General features: G+C 30.4%; 1 protein-coding gene across 1 annotated transcript in view; it reads right to left on the bottom strand.

The window, feature by feature from the left end:
- Positions 1–26,326, bottom strand: part of LOC129962314 (angiotensin-converting enzyme-like) — a 64,698-nt gene that overhangs the window by 32,201 nt on the left and 6,171 nt on the right. The window contains exons 2-9 of the mRNA XM_056076060.1: positions 25,263–25,490; positions 20,694–20,858; positions 18,306–18,408; positions 17,730–17,873; positions 12,140–12,331; positions 4,083–4,180; positions 837–1,006; positions 194–318 (exon numbers count right to left, since the gene is read on the bottom strand). Of these exons, the coding sequence (XP_055932035.1) occupies positions 194–318; positions 837–1,006; positions 4,083–4,180; positions 12,140–12,331; positions 17,730–17,873; positions 18,306–18,408; positions 20,694–20,858; positions 25,263–25,490 (1,225 nt within the window). The remainder of the gene's footprint in view (positions 1–193; positions 319–836; positions 1,007–4,082; positions 4,181–12,139; positions 12,332–17,729; positions 17,874–18,305; positions 18,409–20,693; positions 20,859–25,262; positions 25,491–26,326) is intronic.

Genomic DNA, 26,326 nt, shown 5'->3' with positions numbered 1-26,326 from the left:
GAATATTTTATCAAAAAGTAAGGTGGTAAGGGTCAAATTCAAACATATTTAGAATCAATAAAAATTAAATATCTCATTTATTTAACTAAAATTAATATAATTCCTCGCTTAAATATTGATATTACACATAATATATATTGATATTATTATTATTATAAAATAATACTTCTGTACTGTTAAATTGCTTATTTACCTGGATTTGCTCCTGACTGAAAAAGTAGAAGCTGATGCGAGTAGAGCATATCATATATTATGTGACCCATTTCGTGGTGAACTACAATAAGATCTTCCATATTTACGCGTGTACACATTTTGATTCTGAAAATAAAGATTTCAAGAACCAATAAAATTTGAAAATTCGGATTAAAAAACAAAACTAAAAAAGGGGGGCGGGATTTGTGGAACAGATCTCCAGACAACTTTTAATAACGAGCGTCATTCTGTTTCTTTTGTCTTTAACTGAATGTTTCAATTTCAAGAAATGACATAAGATAAATCATATTCCTAAAGTCAAATTTATGTAAATAATATTTATTAACAATAGCATGTTTCCTCAATATTTACTTTGTATGAATGAATATATCCTTGGATTTATTTTAATTTTGACTCTAATTTGAACTAAAGAACTAAGAAGTCACTGCATATACCAAGATTTTGAAACAATTCGCACACAGGTACTCCCCCTTTCCCCACACAATTACATTTTCCTGTAAAATTACTTCTTGCAGATCTGTGAAAAGGTTATGAGCACACAAGTTTTGGAGCTCACTAAAAATAATCAAATGATGAAAAGTATGAAATCTTAAATTCATTGAAAAGATGATTTGTGATTGTACCTGTAATCTTTTCCGTTGTAGAAATCCCAGGCTGAAGCATGGCAAACCATTTCTTTGTCTTTCTGTTTTTCAATGATCGAATAATGCCAGAACTCAGGTGTCATCTCTGGTAGGCCCAAAGATATGAAGAAGTCTTCTGCGATTTTAAACATGTCTAACGGTATCATTTTCTAAAATAAACAACAAACAACAACAACAACAACAGCAAGCAATATCAGTTTTTCGGATGGTTTAAAATTTGCTTTATTCTCTATTAGCACTTGTATTATAGGCAAAATGCATTTAAAAATGAAATATATGCTTAATAATGAATTAAACAATGTAACTGAAATAAATTAACTCAGATGTTCTCAAACTATGGGTCGCAATTATTGCTAAATCACGTGTCAATTTTCGGTGGGTCATGATAAGATATTCAATGTAATGTTCATTCTCGGATTCTGAAGCCCTACGCACCTTTGCGCATGCGTTAGAAGACGTTTATTTCGTCAAAACGAGGTGAGAAGAAAGATGACAAGAGAGATGTTTACATTTAGCAATGAGGAGAACTTAGAATAATCGCGATATTAGGAGACGTTCAATTTTCTGCGTGTTAATCCTTAGTGAAGTGCAAGCGTCGGAAAGTGCCAGTTTCGGGAATTTAATATAGATAACTTTTCACAATTTTCAAAAATTTTATATGGTCTTAAAATCTCCGTTTAGCTACACGATAAAAGAATTTCCGCAATGTACAAACAAACGACTCGTGGGTGTTCAGATCTTGATCATCTAATCAAAAACTCTTTTTCGTTATGAATGTTCAGTTCAATTTGATTAAGAATTATTTTTGCAGCGGTTCGTTGCCATTTGTGTAACATAAATTATATTTCATTTAAAGGTCTTTTTCTAAATAAAATTTTCTTTTTATGCCAGGAAACCTCTTTTGGAAAGATCATGTGCTGTTTGGCTTAAAATAAATAAACGGGAAGTGGTTTTGTTATAGACTAAGTTTCTAGGTTTAAGTTTAATTGCATAAAATTGCGGATGCAATTAAACAAAAGACTGAAACTCTTCAAATAATATCTGGACGTAAAATAAATTATTCTTAGAATTAAAAAAAAACGTAAGAAATATTTCAAGTAGTTTTATCCATTTTTACTTCATGCTCCCTAATAAATTAATTGATTCATTTATTAATTTTTCTAAACAAACGAAGAATTTTACACTAGTATTTATAAATTCTGAAATGTGTTCACAAAAGTCTGCTTATATTTGTACAATGAAATGTTAATGTAAAAAGAGTGTGAATAAATATTAATGCTTTCTGGTTCCATATACTTAAGGGAGAACAGTTATTTGTAAATAAATTGGAAATGAGCTATATAAGGAGAAATGTTCTTAATTATTCTCCCCCAACAGGGCAGTCCCTAAAGTACCTGGATAACCGGCCACCAATTAAAGAACGTGATGTTCGCTATTTTAATAGACATAGTATTGTTGTGGGGTCTAGTTACCTCCATTCTAGTGACGGGATGCATAATGGTTAATGATGGCCCTTAGGTCTCCAACCTCAGTTTTCTACATCTTGCTATCGCGACGATTATTATTTAATCAATCCTCGAGTGTTTAGACAAGGTGTGGTTACTGTAACGCAGTTATCCATTTTCTCTATTTTCAATACTTTATTGTAGACGCTTAGAAGTTCCGGTGGAAATTCTTAACATTGATAAGGGATTTTCTATTTCAACAAATGCTTTCTGTTTATGCCTACTGTCGTGAATTTTAGAAATACAGTAGGAGGGGTGAGCCAATACAAATACATCATTACTATAATGAGTAAGAATGGCATTCTAAATTTGAATTGGAAAAACAATATTACCGGAAGGAAAGTAATTTTAATCAATTGGTAATATTAATTCATGATCGGCAACAGATAGATTTTTACTATTGTGGCATCACTTAAGTTATTGCATCAGCCTCAAATATGGTGGAACATTTTTAGGCCAATTATATTTATATATTTATATGTATTATTATATTTATATGTATATATTGGATCATATTGAAGATAATTATCGCTGAAAACACATTCGATTATTTTATATTTCATAGTCCTTGAGATTTTGCATTAAATAAACTCGTCACATCTACCAATTCGTATCCTTTCATCGATATTGTAATATTGCGTCATTCCATATGAAGAGAGTTTTTCAGATAACTTTAACGAATGCTGAATAGATGCCTGATCAACAAAGTCTGGTTTTCTCGATCATATGCCACTTTTTGAAAAAAAAAAGAGGTTCTAAATTATGCGAGAATCTTGGGGATATATCTATTAGGAGCCAAAATACAGGATTCTTCAAGATCTTTAGATGTATTATCGTGGGAACTATAAAAACGGAGGCGTACCCAAGAGAATGATCCCTCTGTTTAGAGTGTTTATCTTTAATGAGTTCTCTCTGAGTGTTGTGTACTGCTGATATTTTTATGTGCTGTTTTTGTGAACCTCATTTCTTTGGGTTTTGTTACTTGCATTTCAGGTTTTCTTGCTGTATAAAGTGTCGTTATTTACAAATGTGCTTGTTGCATGTTTCAACGCACACAAATCGGATGGATTTTACTTAACATTTTATTAAAAAGAAAGTTTTCCTTAAAATTTTTCTAATAATTCTAATATAAAGATATTTGTGCTTTTATATGGTTTGTGAAGTTACCGAAAAGCAAAATATATTCTTCTCTCAAAGCTGATATATTCCATATTAACATCATTCTTCTGCTTGCTACAGCAACAAGGAAGTTGTAAGGCGGACTGTGGCTGAGATTTTAATTTTTCATGTATAATTTTAATTATCAGTTATAACAATCTCTTGACGTATTATCTCGGTTCTTAGCAGAAAATTTTAGAGGTCGAATTAATGGTTTGAAATTATCGCTAAAATGTATTGTCTTAAAAAAGGATTTCTATTTTACCTTTGGTCTTTTTTCCAATTTTTAGTTTAATTTTTACATGTGCATTTTTATATTACTTATAGACAAAGAACGAATAATAGGATTGTATTACATAAACAATTTTATTTAACAATTTACGAAAATTTCGTATCAATTGGCTTTTTTTGACTGAATAATTGTTAATTTAGATTTTTTTTGTTTTAATTTTCAGATTGTGGAGGTCAATATACAAATACAATTTGCTCTGAAATTAAAGAATTTCAAAGGAAATTCAGTTTTCGAATTATAATAAAAAAGATGAATAAAATTTTGAAATACCTTTTTCAGCTCTATTTGCTTTAGATTCACATACTTTTTATTGTTATATGGCTGAACAATATCAAATATGTTATTCCAAGATTCAGACCACACATTTCCTGAAAATTAAAAGAAATGAAAATTATCAGTAAAATAATATTGCATCAGCCACAAGCGAGGATAAATATTTTATAACAAAGTAAAAATTCATTGACCCGCTTTTTCTTAGTTAGTAAATTTTGAGAAACTAAATTAAATTTCTAATTTTTATTTTTTAAAGAAAAAAGTAACACAATCTGTAAAAAGTGCGAATTTGAGGAATTCCTAATTTAATCCCTGAGCCCGAATATAATTTTTTTGCTAATTATGTCGAATTATGTTTATGTGTATGATCTCATGAAATCAATCAGAGAGCAGGATGAATTTGATATGTGATTTTTACTCCAAAATTATAGATTTTTATCAAAATTTGACGAAATCCATTAAATGGAAGTCCATATGCATATGATCATAATAATTCAAAAACTCAGTCATCAACATAAATCAAATCTACTGGTGAGTTTTATTACTAGGATTATTACTAAAGAGATTCAATTTATCTTCAACCTATTGAGTCTTTTTAGAGGTGAATATCATGCGTTCTTTCCAAAAGAGATTTTCTAGGTCAGAAAAGAATTTTTGTGTAAAAAAAAAGGAATTTTTAAAAATAAATTAACAATTATTTATTTGAACGATAATGAACCATTTTCAATTTAATACGTATGCATAATGAACGTTCATAACGAAAAGGAATTCATCTGGATTTCTAATTTAACGAGAAGGCTCTAAGGAAGAAGCAACCTGAAGCAGAGGCCCAAATTGGAGAAAGAGACGACGAGACATTCAGAGCCGGCCTTCTCTTCAAAGGGGCCTGGGCGCAAAAAGTCATTTAGGGCCCTAATTTTTTGTAAAGGAAAAAAAAAAAAAATACAAATCTGAACATATGTTATTAATGCATATTTATTTAATGTGTGATTTTTTTTTTTGCTAATACATCAATTATTTTAGGAAAATTATAATTTTTTGCAATTTTTTTTCCATGCATTTAAGCGTTCTGAACACATGCTTGATCGAAGATAATTCTTTATTAATTCTAAATTGCTGAAAGAGCGCTCAGCACTTGCTGTAGTAACTGGCAACGTAAAGAAAAGTTTTAACACAGTTAATACATTTAGAAATAAGTCATTATAATTATTAGTAGTATGCATTGCAATATGTCTTGTGCGTTTTTTACATCGCTTTCATTCAAAATCAAATCCCATGACAAACAAATTTCTTGGATTAGGTTTTCATCTATGTCTGTGTTATAAAACTTTACAAAGTTTTTGGAATATTTCTCTAATTCATATTCATATTTTTCTAAAGTTGTTATATCGGAGATTAATTTGAAATCAGAAATACTATTTGGTATACTTTTAAATCCATCTTCTATTTGTACATAACAGTATCAATTGCAGTGTTAAAAATAACATCTAAATTCCTCTACTGGCTTTTTTTATAACTTCGAAACATAATCTTTTACTTTTTTCGAATTCGTTTTTCAGGAAAATTTTGTTTGTTTTTTTTTAATTTTCAAATTATGTGCTAACACTTTTGCTTCGCCGAAAAATGTGTAAAAGTTAGTTCTTAAATTTTAGATTCCAATTTTAATTTTATTGACTAAATTGAAAGCCGAGTCAAGAACCATTGTTTCTGCTTGAAATAGTTTATTGATAGTGTTAATTTTGGAAAATATTGCAAACAATACTATTAAACATAAAATAAATGAAATTTCTTGCACCTAATAAACTTTTAATTTCGGATGCCGCTGTATTATCGTTACTTACATCATTTAAACATGAATAAATTCTTCGAGGGCGTAACAAATTCCTTCAATCTGTATATACACTGCTTTCACCTAATCTGTTTTGGCTTCCCAACGAGTGTCGCATAATGGTTTAAGAGTAATGTTTAAATGCTTTGCAGAATTTCCCATCTTTTTCCCATTGCAGAAAGTAAGTAATATAAACATTGCAATATCCCCAAAAGTGTTTTTACTTTATATACTGCTGTAAGCGGCATCACAAATTAATAAATTAAAGGAAAGTGATAGGCAAGAAACATAAATGGCATGCGGGTTTAGAGAAAGTATTCTAGATTGCATTCCTTTACATTTCCCTTTCATGTTACTACCGTTGTCATATGCTTGCCCTCTACAATTCATAATATTGTTACAAAACCTGTAATTTTGCTTCCCAGCGCGAATAGTGTCATCATAAGAAAGACTGTTTTACAATCATCTGTATTGGATGCTGTCGGATACCGAGCCAGTGCTCCCAGAGCTTGGCGACAAACTTGGGACGAATTTGACGACAAAATAGATAATGCTCAAAACTTCGAGAATTTTGTCGATCCGTCCATTAGGAACCGAGATACGCCTGATTGGTCTAGAAGATTCTAGTCCCGCCTCCCGGGTACTATAAAATGCTGTCACTCTCAAACTTTGGTTGTTGTAACAATATTTAAATCAAGCTCAGTAATCTTTCCAATAGAGTTTTTGTTAGTCTTTCTCCAGTCACATCAGTTACTTCAATGAACCTTATAAATGACTCGTTTATAGTTAACCTTTTTTCTTAAAATTTTACATACCTAATAATTATTGAAGTTTGTTCTTTATGTGAAATATCAAGAGCACAACCCATTTGAATACTATAGTACATGGCTGGCTACTTTTATATCATGTTTAATTTTGTTAAGGACTTTATTTCCTAATGCAGAGATAATTTGCTTTTTTGAACTATGTGTTAAATGATGCACAATTCTATTTTTCGAATTTATTATTTTGTTTATATGATCCGTTGGTACAGGGTCGTATTTACTTAATAATTCGATCAAACATAAAAAATTTTTCATTATTAGGCTATCCTTTCATTTCGCGATTTCCTCAAAGTGGAAGATTATTTATTGGAAAAATAGAATCATTTAACTAAATTTGTTTTACCAATAGTTGAAAGTAAATGTAATCGTTTTAGTTATTTTTTCCAAGCAATAAACGAATTAAAATGACTACTAGAACGCGAATGGTCTTGGATTACAGTTGACAGTTGTAATCCAAGGAGAATAGTATATCTTCTTTTGGAGAACAATATACAATAAAAACATAACACAGAGTCTTGCGTTTTTGAATAAATGAACCATCTGCGAAGTTGGGTTTAACCATTTGGCATATTTTTAAAGTAGTACGTAGTGGAAAATGCCTTCCTTCAGTCTTTTTACCTTCAGCATTTTTAGCAAATATTCCCTTGTGTTGTACAAATCTGCTTTAACACAAAACATTCTAAATTTATCAATTATAGTACTTGGTCATAAACCAGGACCATTTTTACTCTCTTGATCGTATTTGTTAATATTATTTCCGTCATTATTTTCTGATTCGGTCATATTTGTATAAACACACGGTTCTTCAACAAATTTCACCGTTTCAACATTTTCATTTCAAAATTGTGTAGTTAGAGTAGAAATTTCTTCCCCAGTTCAAGTTTGAATTGAAATTTCTGAAGTTGAAGCAATTTCTTTTCCAGAATTACTTCGAAGCCAAGAAAAACGATCTACTTGTGACTTCTTGTGAAGTTTAGCTTTTCTTCTTTTCTGATAACTTTCTTTTTTGACACCAGAGCAATACTTTATTGGCATGGACATGGTTATATCTGTTGTTGTTGTTTGTTATGGCACTTGCCATGGACAAGCCCGCTGTTACGAAGACAGCGATTTAAGCAGGTGGTGGAGCGTCTCTTGCTTTTATAGTAGCGCCAACTAGGGCCAAGAATACGACTTTGATAATCACGCATCACTCATTCGCTTTCACAACCCCTTTTTACAGGGGGGCACATTCACACATCTCACAGATACAACAACGGAATAACAACTATGCCCAAACCGGGACTCGAACCCAGGACGCCCAGATCACGGGGAAGACACACTACTCATACGCCAGGACGCCGGCATGGTTATATCTAACAGTATTAAGCAGTTTATAGAATGAATGATCAAATTAATATATGCTATACTATACGCTATTACCTGGTAAGTGAGATAAGTGACTGTAAATCCACTTACCTTCTATTAATAATATTTGCACACTTGCACTAGACCAGGATCAATGTGCCATTTTTTTTAATTTTTTTTTTTGTGGATCAATGTGCTATTTTTTTTCTAAAGAAATGTTTAATGAGGTATAGACGTGCCATGAAATAATTTTAACTTCTGATTTTTGGGAAAATAATAAAACTAAATATTAACAACTCAAAACTGTTTATTTACTACGAATGTATAGTAGTAAATTTTATACGCGTAATTAAAAATAAAGTGACATTAGTGTGACTTCTGTTGTAGCAGATTAGATGACAAATAACCTATATTAGGATTGTCAGTTGTTACTTTTATCAGAATGCCTGCTGAATTGGATTCATCTGCCAAATGGTTTCTAAGCGAGTCTTTAATATTATTCATCTCTTAAAATAATGACTCGCAGGCATAGGTAGATGAAAATGTGGTTAAAATAGCATGAGCCAGCTTCTTCAAACAATTAAATGTGTCTGGAATCGAATTCCATGTATTACTGGCATTTTCACTTATATTACTTGTTAATCTTTCTATTTCAATCAAATCCAACTTTTTTGTTGTTTCAATAAATTTTTGAATCCATATTGAACTAGATTGGAAATCAATCACTTGCATTTCAAATTCTTCAATTTCCAACCAATCGTATTGGTACAAGTTCAGTTTATCAAATAAAGTCACATCAGGGTACATAGTAAACTTGAGCACCTCCAATAATTCTTTGAACTGAGAAAATCTCGACGAAAATTCCTTGATTGAAGACTCAATTACAGAAATAAATTCTTCTATAACTTTTTCTTCGTCTGGTTTCTCATGTACATCTAAATCTTTGATATTTTTTTTTTCAAGTTTGGGAAGTACTTGTAGTTTTTTGTAATAATATCGTTTCTGAAAGCAAGCAGTTTAGCGTCAAAAGTGCGAATGAGATTTATCATGACGATAATTGTTTCATTTGTGCCTCTAAGCTTTAAGTTCAATTCATAGAAATGTTGGCACATATCTGTAAAAAACACCAATTTTGAAAGCCACATAAGATTCAACACTGAGAAAAAAAATTTAAAATTTTTGAACGAACCAAAACTTTTTGGTTCGCTTTTTTGGCAAAAGGATTTGTGATTTGTTTCAAAATGCCGTTCCACAGACAATGTTTTACATACCACTGTTCCAGAACATAAAATGCACGCCGCTTTGTCCTCTTTACTTATCATGCCATATTTCTCAGTCCACCAAGTTTGAAATTTTCTGTTACACTTACTGTCTTGTATTTTTTGTTTCTTTGCTGAACCAGCCATGTTAAACAACAGTTAAAAATCTTAAATATAACACAAATAAACTTTAAAATGCAGCTTTTTCAAAGAAATTGACTAACGAAGTACAATCCTACCAATACGAATTGAAACTACTTCGAAGTTTGCATATAATGACGTTACACTCACTTTACAGAGTGCACGACGGTACGAACCAATGATATTGCACGATTTTTTCCATGCATAAAATAGGCAGGGAATGGAAATATGTGCACCGCGATAGATCTTTCGCGTTTGTTAATAATACTTCATAGTGAAATCTGTTATTTTGAAATAAAATGCAAACCGATTTGATCGGTGACGTGCCTAAAATATTGTGTCGCGTGCCATTGGTTCGCCATCCCTGCACTAGATTATAATGCATACTGTAAACTTCATATATTTCCGTATCCGTCAATTGCTTCATTTAAACTTCTTCCTTAATCCTTCTTATTCCGGTCGTGGCCGGTGAAGAAGTAATGCAGTGTGCATTGCTAGGAGTTGATCGTTTAATTTATCTTTATTTTACTTTTAGTTTCAAAAACTTAATATAAACAAATATGCACAGATGCACACATAAAATATATTACATTAGATGCATAAAAAAAGTAGATAGTTGATTATTTACAAGTCCATTTGAATCCAGCCTCATCCTCGACTTCTGGGAGCCGCATGCGCCCAGAAGTCGCGCCGCTCTGTCTTAACATGTCTGAATGGGATCTCCTTATTCATAAATGAACCCCCCCCCCCGCTTTATAAGTATCACTGCAATCGTTTCCCAATAACAGCGTAAGTCGAAGCTCAGCCAGACACATGGAAACAAACGTATACTTTCAGTATGTGTAAACGCTATTATTATGCAGAACATTATTTTAATTCTTGATCACAGTGGGGCACCTCAATCGGGGCACCCCGGTGCATAGCATCCACCGCACCCGCTAGATGGCCTGCACTGGAGACAGTTGCATCGTTGTCGTCTTTCCCAAAAAGATTTTCTGGGTGAGAAAAGAATTCTTGTGCGAAAGAAAGGATTTTTGAAAAATTAAACTAACAATTATTTATTTGAACGAATCATTTTGAATTTAATACGTATGCATAATGAACGTTCATAACGAAAAGGAACTCAATTGAATTTCTAATTTAGCGAGAAGGGTCTAAGGTAGAAGCAACTGAAGCAGAGGCTCAAACTGGAGCAAAAGGAAGCGAGACAGTTGTATCTTCATCGTATTTCCCAAAGTGATTTTCTGGGTCAGAAAAGAATTTTTGTATAAAAAAAGAATCTTTTTCATTAAATTTACAATTATTTATTTGAAAGATAAGGAATCATTTTGAATTTAATACGTATGCATAATGAACGTTCATAACGAAAAGGAACTCAATTGAAATTCTAATTTAGCGAGAAGGGTCTAAGGTAGAAGCAACTGAAGCAGAGGCTCAAACTGGAGCAAAGTCGACGAGACGGTTGTATCTTCATCGTATTTCCCAAAGTGATTTTCTGGGTCAGAAAAGAATTTTTGTGTAAAAAAAGAATCTTTTTCATTAAATTAACAATTATTTATTTGAAAGATAAGGAATCATTTTGAATTTAATACGTATGCATAATGAACGTTCATAACGAATGGGACTCATATGGATTTCTAATTTAGCGAGTAGGGTCTAAGGCAGAAGCAACCTGAAGCAGAGGCCCAAACTGGAGAAAAAGTCGACGAGACGGTTGTGCTTAAAAAAGAAGGATTCATTGATTCTTCCCAATGGTTCTTTATGATTATGGTCTGGGTATTATTGTACCCTGGTAGCAGGTGAGGCTGCTTCCTAACCCTTCCTTTTATGTTGAAGGCTTAACTTAAACTCATATATATATATCGGATATCACGAAATGGGATATCATTTGATGAATAACTACTATGCTTAAATGCTTTATCCTATAAATAGTTAACTAGTCAACAAACAAGTGCTGTAAAAAATCAATGGAATTCAATCTCGCAAAAGTTTTTGCGTGTAAGAATAGAATTTGTATCACAAAATGCCTTCTTTCTCCTTTCTACGATTTTCATTATTAAATTTTAAAGATTTGTCATGTGACAGATCGAATTTCAGAAAAGTTCAGCTCAGATTCAGTGAATTTTTGTAACAAATAATTTGTTGGAAAGAGTTTTAAGATGCATAGTTCTTCAAGATGGAATTATCCTATCAAATGATATATATTCACTGATACTGACTGAACTTCTAGATAATGAGAAAGAATCCTAACATTTCGACGACTGACAGATGATACTTAGCAGTAAAGTATAAAAATATTGAATATATTTATGGAAGTAGAAACTAAAATACGATGCCCATTCCTTAATATTTATTTAGATTTTTTCCCCCAAAATTAAAGAATCTATATATTTTATTAAATTTCTATCACACTTTAAAATTTATAAATGCAATCCAATTCAGCTTTATAATGCAATTTTCGCATTAACATTTTTTTTAATCAAATTTTTGGTGTTAAAGATTACTATCAAACTAACTCACCCTTTTAAATCTCTATGGAAATTAAAGACATGAAAAAAATGTATTCCATTAAAGCAAATTCAGTTTTTATTAATTTATTAAATAAAGTGATTAAAGGCAGTAAATGACAGTTTTTATGGCTTCATCTATACTTACCAAGTATATGAGCAGGAATGGGCCCATCTTCTTTTATATCAATATGTGGGTAGTACTGAATAAGCTTGCGCCTTACATAAGCGTGCAGTTGTTCATACAAGGGTTTGAGAGTTTGCCATAATTCCTCTATTTCTTCAACAAATGTTTCGCTGTCATACGCTTCCCGCGAAAACTCTCCAGTGTCTTCAAAACCTGAAAAATAAAAGCCCAAAAAATTATATGAAACAGTTTCTAGAATCTAAATGACAGTGCATGCAGCACTATGACACTGAATTCCATCATGACGGTTTCTAAATTTGAGCTTACAAATTTTATGGTTTACAAGTTTTCTCATTACATGGTTTATAAGCAAGTTAGAAGGGTTAGGGAACACCTAGACAATTTAGAATCAATCAACAATAATGCGGTGGAAATGCTTTTCCGATCTGATAGATGGCATTGAATGAGCGATAGAGTTTTCGTTATTCTCGCACGGAGGATTATTTAAGATTTAGACGAAACTTCCAATATTTTACAGAGCCAATTTACATGTTTTGTCCGATCCTGAAGAAAATCCTTTTATCCTTTTCATTTGTCAGGAGACAATTACATAATTTCAGACCCCAAATTTCTACAACTTTAATTTGGCGAAAAACATCATCATCATCATTAAAAAGTCAATGTGCCGACATCGTTGCAATTTTCCTTGCGGTTCCAGCAAAATGGGTCATCGGCCGATTTAGCAGTAAATTTTGTAATAATGTGTTATGTTTGATCACTAAAAGATTAAAGATGTCGTTCGCGGGGTCTGGTCTATCATCGTAAGTGTCATACCTTCATTATTTCTTTTTGGAGAAGTCAAGACAATGGGATCACAATTCCTTAGGCATAATCAAGAAACTGGTTGCATGTATCGTGAAGAAAATAAAAAAGAAATTAAAAAAAAAACTTTGTGAATCTTCAAAATTTTTTGTACTGTAGTTATGAAGGATTACATTTTAGTTCATGGGCAGCAATTGCCTCTCCTTTTGTGCATTATATTACAAGCCGTTTTTTTATCTACATCAAACATTCACTCACTTATGAGGTGTCTTTTCTCTTCCCATATTTTCTTTGTATTCTATTTAAATTTTTGATCATTAATTTGTTTTTATTACATCTCGGAAGGCCTAATTTATGTACTAGAAGCGCGGACAGAACGTTTCCGTTCATGGTTCATGTTTTCTCCACTATAAATATTTTGCTATAAAATAAAATTCCTGTAACATGCCTCTCAAACCGTTCCGTGACCAGAATGGTTACGGATACGGGGGTATGAGACGGCGTTCTGTTCTGTATATATATATATATATATATATATATATATATATATATATATATATATATATATACAGTGGTGGTCAAAATTGTGGACACTTTTGAAATTCGTTATGTTTTCTAACTTTGTATGCTTATAGAAAATGTTACATTTCACAAAATGCAAACTATTACATATCATTTTAAAGAGAATTCAATGTTGATTTCAACACAAAAAGCAAAATACAAATATTTGTAATACAAAAAAATTATTCTTACTTTAATGTGAATAACAAATACAGAGATGAAGTGGATTGTAATGTCTAACTTTCCTGACAAATCACTATTCTTGTTTTAGGAAACAATCAAATATTAATAATTGCTAGCAGAAGTTGACATCATGTTTAAAGTTGGAACAAGTCATTATTGTGCTTTATTTTGTAGAAGGAAGACTGTTTTTTATGCAATCAAATTGCAAGTGAGAAATTTTGTTAAACCTTTTAATATATAGTTGGAATTTTTGTAAATATTTATAATATTTAATCAAGAAGCGATGGCACCAAATAAAGGAATAGATTGGACACCTAGAAAGAGAACTACGATTAGTGTGTTACAAAAAGTGGTCTTTCCTATGCTGAAATTGCATAGGACAGATCGGTGCATCAATGACTACATCTGGAGTCCGAAAGTTTTGTTTACGATATCAGGAGACAAATTCAATTAAAAACAAAGCAGGAGATGGCTGAAAAAGGTGCACCGCATCTGTTGATGGCAGTAGAATAAAAAAACTATGTCTTCAAGATGGAAGAATGTCCCCAGCGGCCATCAGAAGTCAATTGAAGGAGGCTGGCATTTATGTCAGTTCAAGAACAAAAGGAGAAGATTATTAGATGTTGGAGTAAGAGGTAGAATTCAACGAAAAAATCCTTATCTCAATTTACAGCAGCATATAAAAGGATTACAGCAAGGGAACACATTAATAGGACAGATAATCAGTGATCACAAATTATATGGAGTGTTGAAACAAAGGTATTGCTTTTAGGTAGTAATGGCGAAAATATGTAAGACATAGAATAGGCGAAGAGCTGCATCCTGACTGCATTCAAGCAACTATGAAGAACTCAATTAGTGTTTGGTACTGCCTGTCAGCAGATGGTTTTGGTCTCCTTCATGTTATCTATGCTATCAAATGCTAGAAAATACATTGTCACTATTCTAGAGCCAAAACGTAACTTTCCATCAGTGATCTCTTTCCCAATAATGCATCATTTATTTTTCAGCGGGATTCAGCTCCTTGCTCACAGCAAAAATATCGAATGAGTGGTTTAGTACAAAGAGCATTTAATTGTTATCATGGCCAGGAAACAGTCCTGACCTCAAAATTATTGAGAACTTATGGGGCCGTTTGAAAACTCTTGTATATATGAAGCGTTCATCAAATAAAAGAGAATTAATTGAGACTATTATCGTTTCCTGGCATCATGCAATAATCAAAGAAGAGCTTGAAATTCTGGTCAGCTCAATAAAACACCTGTCTGAAGCTGTAATAAAAATATAAAGGCTACCCTACTAAGTACTGATAACTCAGTGCAGTCATCATCATCTAATGTATCTCGATAATTATTGCCACTCAACATTTTTTTGTATTGCAAATATTTGAATTTTGCTTTTTGTATTGAAATCAGCATTAAATTCTCTTTAAAAGGATTTGTAAGAGTTTGCATCTTGTGAAACGTTACGTTTTCTATAAGCATACAAAGTTAGAAAACATACCGATTTTCAAAAGTGTCCACACACAATTTTGGCCATCACTCTATATATATATATATATATATTGGCTTCAAATTAGGAATGATTTTCAAAAATATAGATATGTTAAAGAAACGAATTTTGACGACTAATTCAAAATATAATCCCAAAAATAATTAGCATTCTGTAACATCACATTCTAATTAGCTTGGTGAATCCAGCTAATATATAGATAACATGTTCGTCAATCACATCGATTAATCAGATTCGAATAATCGGCAAATTTAGAAAACAAGATTTAAACTTTTAATTACGCAGTAATGTCAAAACTGTTCATTGATAGTGTGGAATTTCAGCATAGAAGTTAACAGGAAAAAATCAATGAAAGTGGTTTTATCAACGTTTCTTACAAATAATTTACAAATTCATCCGATAATACTTATAAATGCTGTCGGTGCATAGAATCGATTGAGTGACCTAAAGCAGGGAATAATAAATCATCATAATAAACAAGTCAGTAAGAGTTGATTGCATAACAACGAATACAAATTATTTCAATGAATCAGTCAAGTGCAAGTAGCTTATTTACCATTTGAAGAACATCAAATTATTATCATAAACAAATCAAGATGGCAATATGTGAAATGTAGCGCCCTTCAGCTATTTTTTCTTTAATGAACAATAATTTTACTAAAAAATTGGCATCAAATTGCCAATGATTTTCTGCTTTATAGGTAAAGAGAACAAATCATTCGCCTAATTTTTTTTAAAGACATTGATGCCCTTTCAAGACTATATACTAAGAATAATCGGCATTTTGCATTGAGTAACATCAAATTGTGATTTGTATAACCAATCTAGAATAACATAACTTGTTGCACAATATTGTACAAAATGTTATGATATTATATTATTTATTATTTTACAACAGTATACAACTTTCCTATATTTACAATTAAAGTTTAACTTCAGAATCAAGTAATAATGAAACAGTTTTAACCTGCATATATTTTTTTAATACTTCTGCACCAATTTGTAAAAATAGTATATATATATATATAAATTACGTGTCACGTTGTTTGTCCGCGATGGACTCCTAAACTACTTAACCGATTTTAATCAAATTTGCACACCATGTGCAGTTTGATCTAACTTAAAAGATAGGATAGCCCTTTTTTTTAATTTTTAATTAGAATTTTAATTATTAATTAAAAACTAACTTTCCCGCCAAAAAAATCTTTTCATTTTCCCCACCGCCAAATGAGTACGGCTTCAGTTTTTTTCCCCCAACAGTCATGAGGCTAGGCTTAAGATTTTTCGGCTGATTATTTGAAACGATTCTATTTATTTTCTCAATGTTTGATTCATTTAAAATTAAACATTGTTAATGAATCGATCTTTCAGATTCATTCTTAAGTACTTTTGAATTAAAATAAAACCGAATAAAGGAAATTAAAAATTTCTAATCTGCATAGCGTTACCCCAACTGACGCAGAAAAACTCACGCATTTGCGTTAACGTAACTGGCGTTGAAAATTCACGCATGCGCATTGTGTTCTGATTGTTGACATGACAACCATTATCAACGGATGATTTAAATTATTTTTAGGTTAGTTGCATGTTTTTGTAATTAAATTGTATTTATGTTAGTTATATATTTTTTGTATACGCTTATAGTTTTAAGTACATCGTTTTTTTAGTTTTTTTTAAACCTGTTTTCAACCGGTTATTTTAAACGATTCGTTTTATTTTCTTAGTGTTTGATGCATTTAAAATTAAACATTGTTAATTAATCGTTCTGGTCATAATGAATCTGAGAATATTTTGTTGACATATTCTTGAAATATTATATAAATAAGGAAAGATATTCTTTAGTGACCATAAAGTTTAAACTCTCAGTGACTGTTTTCAGTAATCATATTACAAAAAAATACGTTTCAGTAAAAAATATTATTATATTAATTGCAGATTAATCCTTTCCACTTTAATTTATAGTATACATTCTACGGGAACTAACAGAAAATTAGAGAGATACATATTACGTTATGACTGAAGGCGTTTATAATATTATGAGAGAATTATATGACTATCAAAATTTGAAGTTTTAAAATATTTTGATGAAGAAGCTATTAAAGTAGGAATTACATAAAATATTTAATTATTAAAATTTTAACGAACATTAAGATTAGCGAACCGGCTGGTCGCAAAAGGCGGCTAGTATATATATATATATATATATATATATATATATATATATATATATATATATATATATATATATATATATATATATATATATATATATATATATAAATTTGGACTAATCGATTGCCAAAGGCGACTAGTATTAATAAAAACGTCTTTGAGGGAAGGAATGTTTATTTGTGTAGGTAAGAAAGGGTAAAAGTGTTATGATAGTAAGGGTACTTTAGAATTAGTCAAGTGGTGCAGGAAGAAATAATGGCTGGAAAACTGTAAGCTAGAAAATACATAAATTTTTAAATGAATCAGATTCCACTCAAAAATCTTGGTTGAAGAAGTTTCCGAAAGCGAATGCAATATTTACCATTCAGACAAGCAACTTTATTGTTTATTTCGCTCAAGCGGACAAACTTATCCTTCATCTTCTTTCCAGTCTCTTCTCGCCATTGAGTCCAGTAGTATTTCAGTTCAGCTTCATTTCGAGAGGACATGAATACCTCAACCAGTTCTAGAAATTAAAAAAAAATAAAATAAAATAAATAAATAAAAATAAAGGAATTAGCAAGTTATTCGCACTCATTTAAAAAATGTTTTATAATTTTTATAATTTGCCATTTTTTTTGTTAATAAATACATTTCATTTATTACAAAGGTATAAGATAATTTAACTCGAAATTCATTATAAAAGCAAAATTTTACATGGAATTTGTATTATTAATTGTGCAATTTTCAGAAATATAGATAATTTATTAAATTTATTTAACTTTTATTATTTTTTGTTTCAATATCGATAATTATATGAGGTAAATATTTTGCAGATGAGCAAAATAAATTAAGAACACAATAATCTAGATGAATGAAATTTCGAATAATCCTTCTATTCAAAGTTTGAGTATATATCAAATTTAGAACTAATTAGAATTTTTTCAGAAATTCTTACCAGGTTCTAAAGACAAATCGCAAGTCTCGCTACTCGACTTATTGAAACGGCAAAGTTTGGCTTTTGCGTAAATATCTCCCATATCAGCAGAAATTTCAGCTTCCTAAATATATAAATAAATAATTACAGTACTATCATGACTCCTATTTTTGTATTTACGTAAATAATGTTCCCACTGAAATTTAATTTTCATCAAGTTTAGATCTGTGTATTTATTGAGGATTTCAATGGCTGTAATGTTGGATTAATTTTATTTCAAAATTATTACTTTAATTAAATAAAAATAAAAAGTTTTTTTTTTATTTTATTAGTGTACTGAAAATAGGCAATTATTTGATTTTTATCAAAAAAAAAAAAAAAAAAACTGCAAATGTTTAATATTTAGAAAAAAGAGCTGTACGTAAATTGAAAATTTCCTCTCATTGATAATCCATATGTTACCGACAATTTGATTAATCGGTTAGTATTAATAATAACTGAGATTATTAATAATAATGACCACGATTAATATTTGCAATAACCGGTTAATGTCATAAATCGATTAAACACTTTTACCGACTATCTTTTATAATAATTGATTAATCATATTGATCATAAAATATGTAATTAAAATAATTAGGGAAAAAAAACCCCAAAGAATCAATCCTCCAGTCCACCTACTCATATAATTCCTAAATTTTGAAATTTTATATGGAAGTTTAAGACCTCTTAATATACTTCATTTAAGATCATCCACTTCCTACCGTTCATTTACGAGAGAAATATCAAAAACATTAACGAATGCACTATGCATTCTCCATGGACTGTTTTCCTAGCCCCATTTATTTCATATAAAAATTTGCGATGTCTATACACATCAATAAGGTCCCCCCTCCATCTCCCTTTACGATAAAAATTCAAAAGCTCTATTGAATTATACATTTTTTATGGGAGATAAACTCCCCAATTCCGGAAAGTGGTTTTGGCTCTTGTTATTCCATTTCAAAGCTCATGATATTTTTGTTTGTCATCACTGGTCTCTTGCACTCCTTTCCGTTTTTTATGAATTAATCGACACAGCCCCAACCTAAGCTACTAAACCGATTTCGTCAATTTCCGCACATAAGAACTCTTAGAGTTTATTATATAATATAAGAGTTTAATTTTAATCGGGATGATAAGATGAAGATCACTAAAATTGATTAAAGTGACTAATTTTATATGGCGACCGAGCATATCTAGAGTTTCATAGTTGCACAAATTCCACTAGCGAATTTAATTCCGCGCTTAAGCAGAAGATGAACCGATTCAAAACCACAGATAAATAGAGCTAGTTGTGCCGTAGCGTTTTGAAATCTCTGTTAGAAGATGTTGACGAATACATAGTCGTCGACTGAAGTGCGAATAAGGTTTTTCTATTTAACGGACACATTCCCAGTTGAAATTCATCGCCAATTAATGAAAGTTTACGGAAGGAGTGTAATTCAGGAAAATAAATATGGGTTTTGCGCCAGAAAATTGGACTAGGCAGAATAGGTAGGCGCGACTTATAAAGTTGAGTGCTATCAAAGCCACCCACTATAGATGCCAACAGGTGCTGTGTTGAAAGTCTAATTTGACGATTGCCTGATGAAAGACGATTGTCGCATTCATGTGAAAGCGATTTTACATTAATCCAGTATCTAGATTGGTAGTGAATATTATGCACAAAAACTACTCTAACAGAAGATGAGTTTTTACTGGATAACAAGGCAACTCTCAGACGACCATAAAATCAGCGAATAGTGTTGCCTTTTCAATATTTAAAGTGTATCAGGAAGAAGATACTCCTTTACTGCACTGTATCCTTGCAGATTAGTGAAACGTGAGTACATCATCTGTGACGCAGAAAACACTTCAGAATCGATGCTGAAGTTGAAAAATCTATCCTTATTGCGACATGAAGCTTAATTTATTCTATGCCGATTTAGATAGATTAGCACAAATATTTCAACAAACATGGTGATTATGTAGAAATATTATGTGCACCAATTACCACCAATTCTATGTGTACCAATTACCACCAATTTACTTATCTCTTATATTTCGTGAATTAACTTTTTCTTTCAAAGGACTTACCAAAGGACTTTCATAGTACTTACTTAATTTTACTTTTATCTTACTTTTTGAACCACGACCATATCACCAATATATTACTCATATACTGATGATATGGCTGTACGCATCTTTCTACGCACTGTTGACGATGTCGACATTATATATATATATATATATATATATATATATATATATATATATATATATATATATATATATATATATATATATATATACACTGAAATTTAGATAGAATGAATATATATTAATTAAAATTTAGGCATTTTTTTACCAAAACCAAGTTTTTCTTACCTCATTACGCTCTTCTTTCGGTAAAGCGTTTGTCCCGATAACAGAATGTGCCTTGAACCATTTGTAAACTAATTCATTTTCATCTTTAAAATCTCTCCATACAAATGATGTAGCATTCTTCCATATTTCCATGTGAAGCTCAGAAAATTCTTGCATCGTATTCATCTAATTAAAAAAGTATTTTAATTGCACAATAAGAAAAGAGAATACAGAAAGAGTTACTTTCTCGCATGAAAGTATACAAAAATACAATGCAATTATCATCAAAAAGTACAACTTCGAGATTATGACAAATCTTTACGTTTAAAGTCTTCTTATGTCTGTTTTAAACTGATTTTAGAATTATACGAAGCCATATGGCTCTAGAAATAGGAATGTAAGTGACGCAGTATCATAAGAACATGATAAATCAAAAACACATCATGACAGAAATGAATTTATTACAGTTTTGACACCAAATTATAATTTTCTATCCAAATTTGAACGAAATTAACGATGGAAAGTCTGTTTTTCTGTCCATTCGTATATATGCTATAAAAATTTATTTAGTATAAAAGCAAATAGTATAGTTAATAATAGTAATTGTTAATATAATAATTATAGTTATAATTATTAAATAAATATAAGTTAGTTAATAGTTAACTAAATATAAAAATTTAGTGATAGTTAAACAAATATAAATTCAAACTTTTGTATCTAAAAACATGTATAAAAAGGCTAATAATTTCTTCGCTTATCAGGTTATATCTAATTTCCCTTTATTTTCTACGGTAACAAGTTTGTTTATTTTAGTGTCTTTCCATTAATTAATCTTAAGGTTTAAAAATGTTTGGTATCGGCTTTCTAAATAGCTTATATTGTTACATTAATTCCTTTAATTCTTTTGATTTTTCCGGAATTTTCGGTTTTAATTCCGGTATTAGAAAAAAGAAAGAAAACGCAGGTGTTTCTTTGTTTTATTTGGCAGTTTTATTCATGAGTGTAAATATCTCAAAAAATAATGTGTAACTTATAAATTATAACAGTATATAAAGAGTCACAAAAAAGTGTAAATATCACTATTCAGTCTGTGGTACTATTACAAATTTTTGAAATGTGATCTTAAAAAACATAATGCATCAATTGTACTTCATTAAGCCTGGAGCGTAATTTTGTTCAAAAATTACCAGCTGTCGAAAACGCTCTTTCGGCATCTGCGCTAGTTGGTGGTACTGTTAGCAATGCGCGATATACTTTTTTCAAGTATTTTACCTCTAAATCCTTCATCTTCAAATAAATCGATTTCTCGTCGGATGGTTTTGGATATAACTGATTCCTGTATTGTATTTTGGTTTGTTGATTTTCTTTTCTTTTTATCGCTAATTCTAATTTTTGTTCAAGAAACAATTCCTTTTCACTATCGACATTAGTGTCATCATAATCTTCGGTAACTGTACCGAATTCTTCTGAATGTGGATAGGTTAGTGGGTAAAAAATTTTAAGAAACTTCAGTTATAAAAACTCATATATATCCTCATCAGTTATAAAAACTTGAAAGAACTCTCCCTTCAATTTATATCTTACATTAACTCGTTTACTTACAAATACGAAGTATTTTGTTTCGATCTTTGTAGTGAGATCTAGATAATATTTTGAATTTTTTTCCCATTGAACTACTGGATGAAACACTGGAAACAGGTCTGCTGTTTTGTTATAGAGAGAGATGGAAATTTATTAACATATCATGTGTATATTTTTTGAGTTCTTACTTTTGCAAACGCGAAAAATAAACAGATCGACACAGAGCCAGATTTCTGACCAACAAGGGGATGGTACGGGGTTGAAATCTGAGATCGGTATGAGATTTAATATAATGATAGTTTACATTTAGAATGTTCATTCATGAAAATATTAAAACGCAATGGCCAGTCATTTTCGAGAAAATGGTCCTCAAACTTTTGGTAAAGTTTATATACTGATAACTTGGCTCCCGTTCGGATGATCCTGATGGCATGGTTGTCGAGGTAACCGTCTCGTATACGGACTGTCAGGTACGAACCTGGCTAGGAATTTTCTTCTTTTTTATAACTTTTATTCAATTCAAAATTTGCAAATACTTTTAATTAATATGTTTTTAATTTTTTTCAACCAAAATAAATATTTATTATCAAACTACATAGTAATAAAATTAAAATTTTAAAAGAAAAAATTATAAATACAGATGCATTTTTTAAGCAAAATAAAATTATTTGAATTTAATTATTTACTTACAGATAGTTTTAATTAATACGCTACTTATATTTATGCAAGTATAAATGTTTATTATTTTAATACTTAAATTATAATTTAATATTTTAAAAAATAGTAATAAAGAATTTAAATGGTGATAATTATTAATTATAATACTCACATCGTAAATTTTTTTCAATATTTCTAAAAAATTATCCTATATACATTTACTTTCGGTTATATACAAGAACCAGAATGGTAACTATAGTAAAAACATTGGAAACAAAATATATTTCGACTTCTTGCACAACTGATAAATGATGATTGTGCACAAGAGCAAGGCTTCTTTAAGAGATCTATGAGAAAACAAATGTCGTTTGCATTTAGAATTCTCTCATCAGAAAGTTAGGCAGCGTACCATGCATACCCTATCAACTTATTAAAAATTGGTGATGACAATTGATGGTGTACAATTGATTGAATTTTTAAACTATCTTCGCAAGAATTTATTTCTTGATCATGTTCGATTAAATAGGAATTTTGTATACCCTTAATACGTTTTGAACCATCTGCCTACGCATTCAATAAATTAACACCTGCTCTCTACTATTTCTTTTGATTACTGCAGTTGGGGACGTCTGCTTACATATTCAAGAAATATCAGCTCTCCCTTCAATTTTTGATATAAATACAGCTTCGTTGAGTTAGAATTGATAATTTATTATTATGAAAATCCAAGAATTTGAAAATTGTTTGAAAATGATGCAAACAAGTTAAATTATCTGTAGCCATTAATGTTACGTTTTTAATTATTTTTCCTTTAAACATTAAATTATAATTTAAGTATTAAAAGAATATGCATTTACCCTTGCATAAAAATAAGTAGCATATTAATTAAAACTATCTGTAAATCGTTAATTAAATTTAAATAATTTTATTTTGTTTATAAAATGCATCTGTATTTATAATTTTTTTCTTTTAAAATTTAAATTTTAATATTATGTATTTTGATATTAAATATTTATTTTTGATCAAAAAAATTAAAAACATATTAATTAAGAGTATTTGTAAATGTTTAATTGAATAAAAGTTATTAAAAAAGAAAAAAAATCCTAGCCAGATTCAAACTCTGACCTTCCGCACACGAGATGGTTACCTAGGCAACCATGCCATCGGGATCATCCGTACGGGAGTTACGTTATCAGTATATAAGCTTTACCAAAAGTTTGAGAACCATTTTCCCGAAATTGACTGGCCATTGCATTTTATTATTTTCATGAATGGACATTCTAAATGTAAACTATCATTATATTAAATCTCATCCCGATCTCAGATTTCAAACCCGTGACCTCTCCTTGTAAGCTGAACGTGCCAAATAAAATAAAAAGAATATAAATATAAATGATATTATTAGCAAAATAAAAAAAATTAATATTAACAGCCTAATCGGAAGTAGTTGCCAGATAAACACAACTTAAACAGAAAAATTTGTAAAAAATAGAATTTCTATGAAATTTAAAATATTTAGGGCAGAACATTTTAAATACTTTTTTTGGTCTCTAGGGTTATTTGGAGATTTTCAGATTAAGTCAAGAACCCCAAGATAAAGGGTTTACTTGACAATTTTCTTATTATGCAAAGATCGCCAAGCTCTATTATATAAAAGACGTCAATGTGATTGCATTCCCGGATTTACTATGCAATTTTCAGATTACATGAAGATCGCCAAAGTCGAGTTGTCATTAGCCAAGTTCATGACAGTTTGAATTTTTTGGCGATTTATCTTTGGGGCAGTAAAACTAAATAAATGGGAGAGACTGGAGCTAGTTGTAACAATTTTTGGGAAAATGCTTGTATTTTTTGATATATTTACGATTCATTATTATAACTATTTTTTCATAATTCAACTAATATTCATTCACCATATGCATGGAAAAACACTCAATAATTTTGTTTATTTTAGCATCAGAAATATTTTTTTCAGCACCTGTGACAAGTTTTAATAATAAATATAACAATATTTAAACTTACATTCTGTTTACCAATATTTTATTAATTAAAATATACAAACATTCGGATTTTATGTAAAATTTATTAAAATAATGAAATTTTGGTGTAAAGATTTCATACCAAATTTCAGGTATCTATTGCAGTTTTAATTTAAATTTCCTGAAAGACTGGTATAATTACAAAAATATACTTTCGCATTAAGAAAAGCCTAAAAAATGAAAATTTAGAAATCGAATTTTAATCAAATACTGTACTTCCTCTTTGTATATGCCTCAGACATGAAAATAAAAATGGCATTATTATAGACGACAACATTAATGCCATCCGCCAGGAAAAGGATAAAAAAAATACCATTCTCGCTCTGTTGAGTTCAGAAAGATCACTTTCGTAATCCCAGAATATTTGCATTAATCTATGCAGGATGTCCGATGATCTCCGCTCCGTATCTGTGAGGAATTTCATGGCTTCGTAGGTGTTGGTGTTGGATCCACTCGGGTATTTTTCTACAGGAAAACTGCACTTAGCAGTTGCGGCAGCCAGATGGTTCAGTGCGAAGAAGATCAGCAAATACATCATCATCTAGAGACAGAAGATTCTTTAAACGTATATAAATGATTTCAATCCTAAGAAGTAGAGAATATTAAAGAAAGTGATTGTTTGGAGTACGAATTCATCACTAGTATTTTGGATCCATAATATTGCTTACCTGTACAGTTAGTTTCATAGTATGGAGATAAATTTATAGATATTTTAATAGATGCTGAATATTCGCTAAGTCAATGACCAATTTGGCCCATTGGCCATTTAGAGACAAAAAGGAAGGTTCTAGAAAACACAAGGATTATGATGATATCTCGATTAGGAGTTGAGCTTTAGAACTCCTTTAAGAATATTCGTAGCGTTGTCAGAAAAATCTATGTAAACAGAAGCTGCTAAAGCGAGCCAGACAAGTAAATTCACTTTGAAATGTTCAATGTAGGAAGCACACTGTAGTTATATTCTGAGAGGTTTGTGCAGTTTCGGTTGTTTAATAACGATTTGTTGGATTCTGTGTTGTTGATTACTCAATGTGCTGTCTTGTGTGCACTTGCGCTCTGTGTTTCTACCTATGCTTCATGTTTATTTGTGTCATAAAGCATTGTTATTCATTACTGAATTTGTCGGACTTCTCACCATATCCTTACCAGATGAATTTCCGAAACAATATTTAATTGATATAGCTTTAAAAAGTATGTTTTTTTACCAATATTTTAGCAGTTTTGTGTAAAAGAAAAGTTTTTACCGCAGAGTTTTAGAAAATGTGAAATTAAGTTTCACAAACACAAATCATCTATCATATTGCTTCATAATTAATTCCGGAGTGAATAGACTGATATTTGTCCACTTAATCAAGATAAAAAAAACTTTCTTAAAAA

The sequence above is a fragment of the Argiope bruennichi genome, chromosome 2 (genome assembly GCF_947563725.1).
Source record: "Argiope bruennichi chromosome 2, qqArgBrue1.1, whole genome shotgun sequence".
NCBI classification, from domain to species: domain Eukaryota; kingdom Metazoa; phylum Arthropoda; class Arachnida; order Araneae; family Araneidae; genus Argiope; species Argiope bruennichi.
Note: the sequence above shows the minus strand (reverse complement) of the source record. Positions and strands in the feature narration are given on the sequence as shown.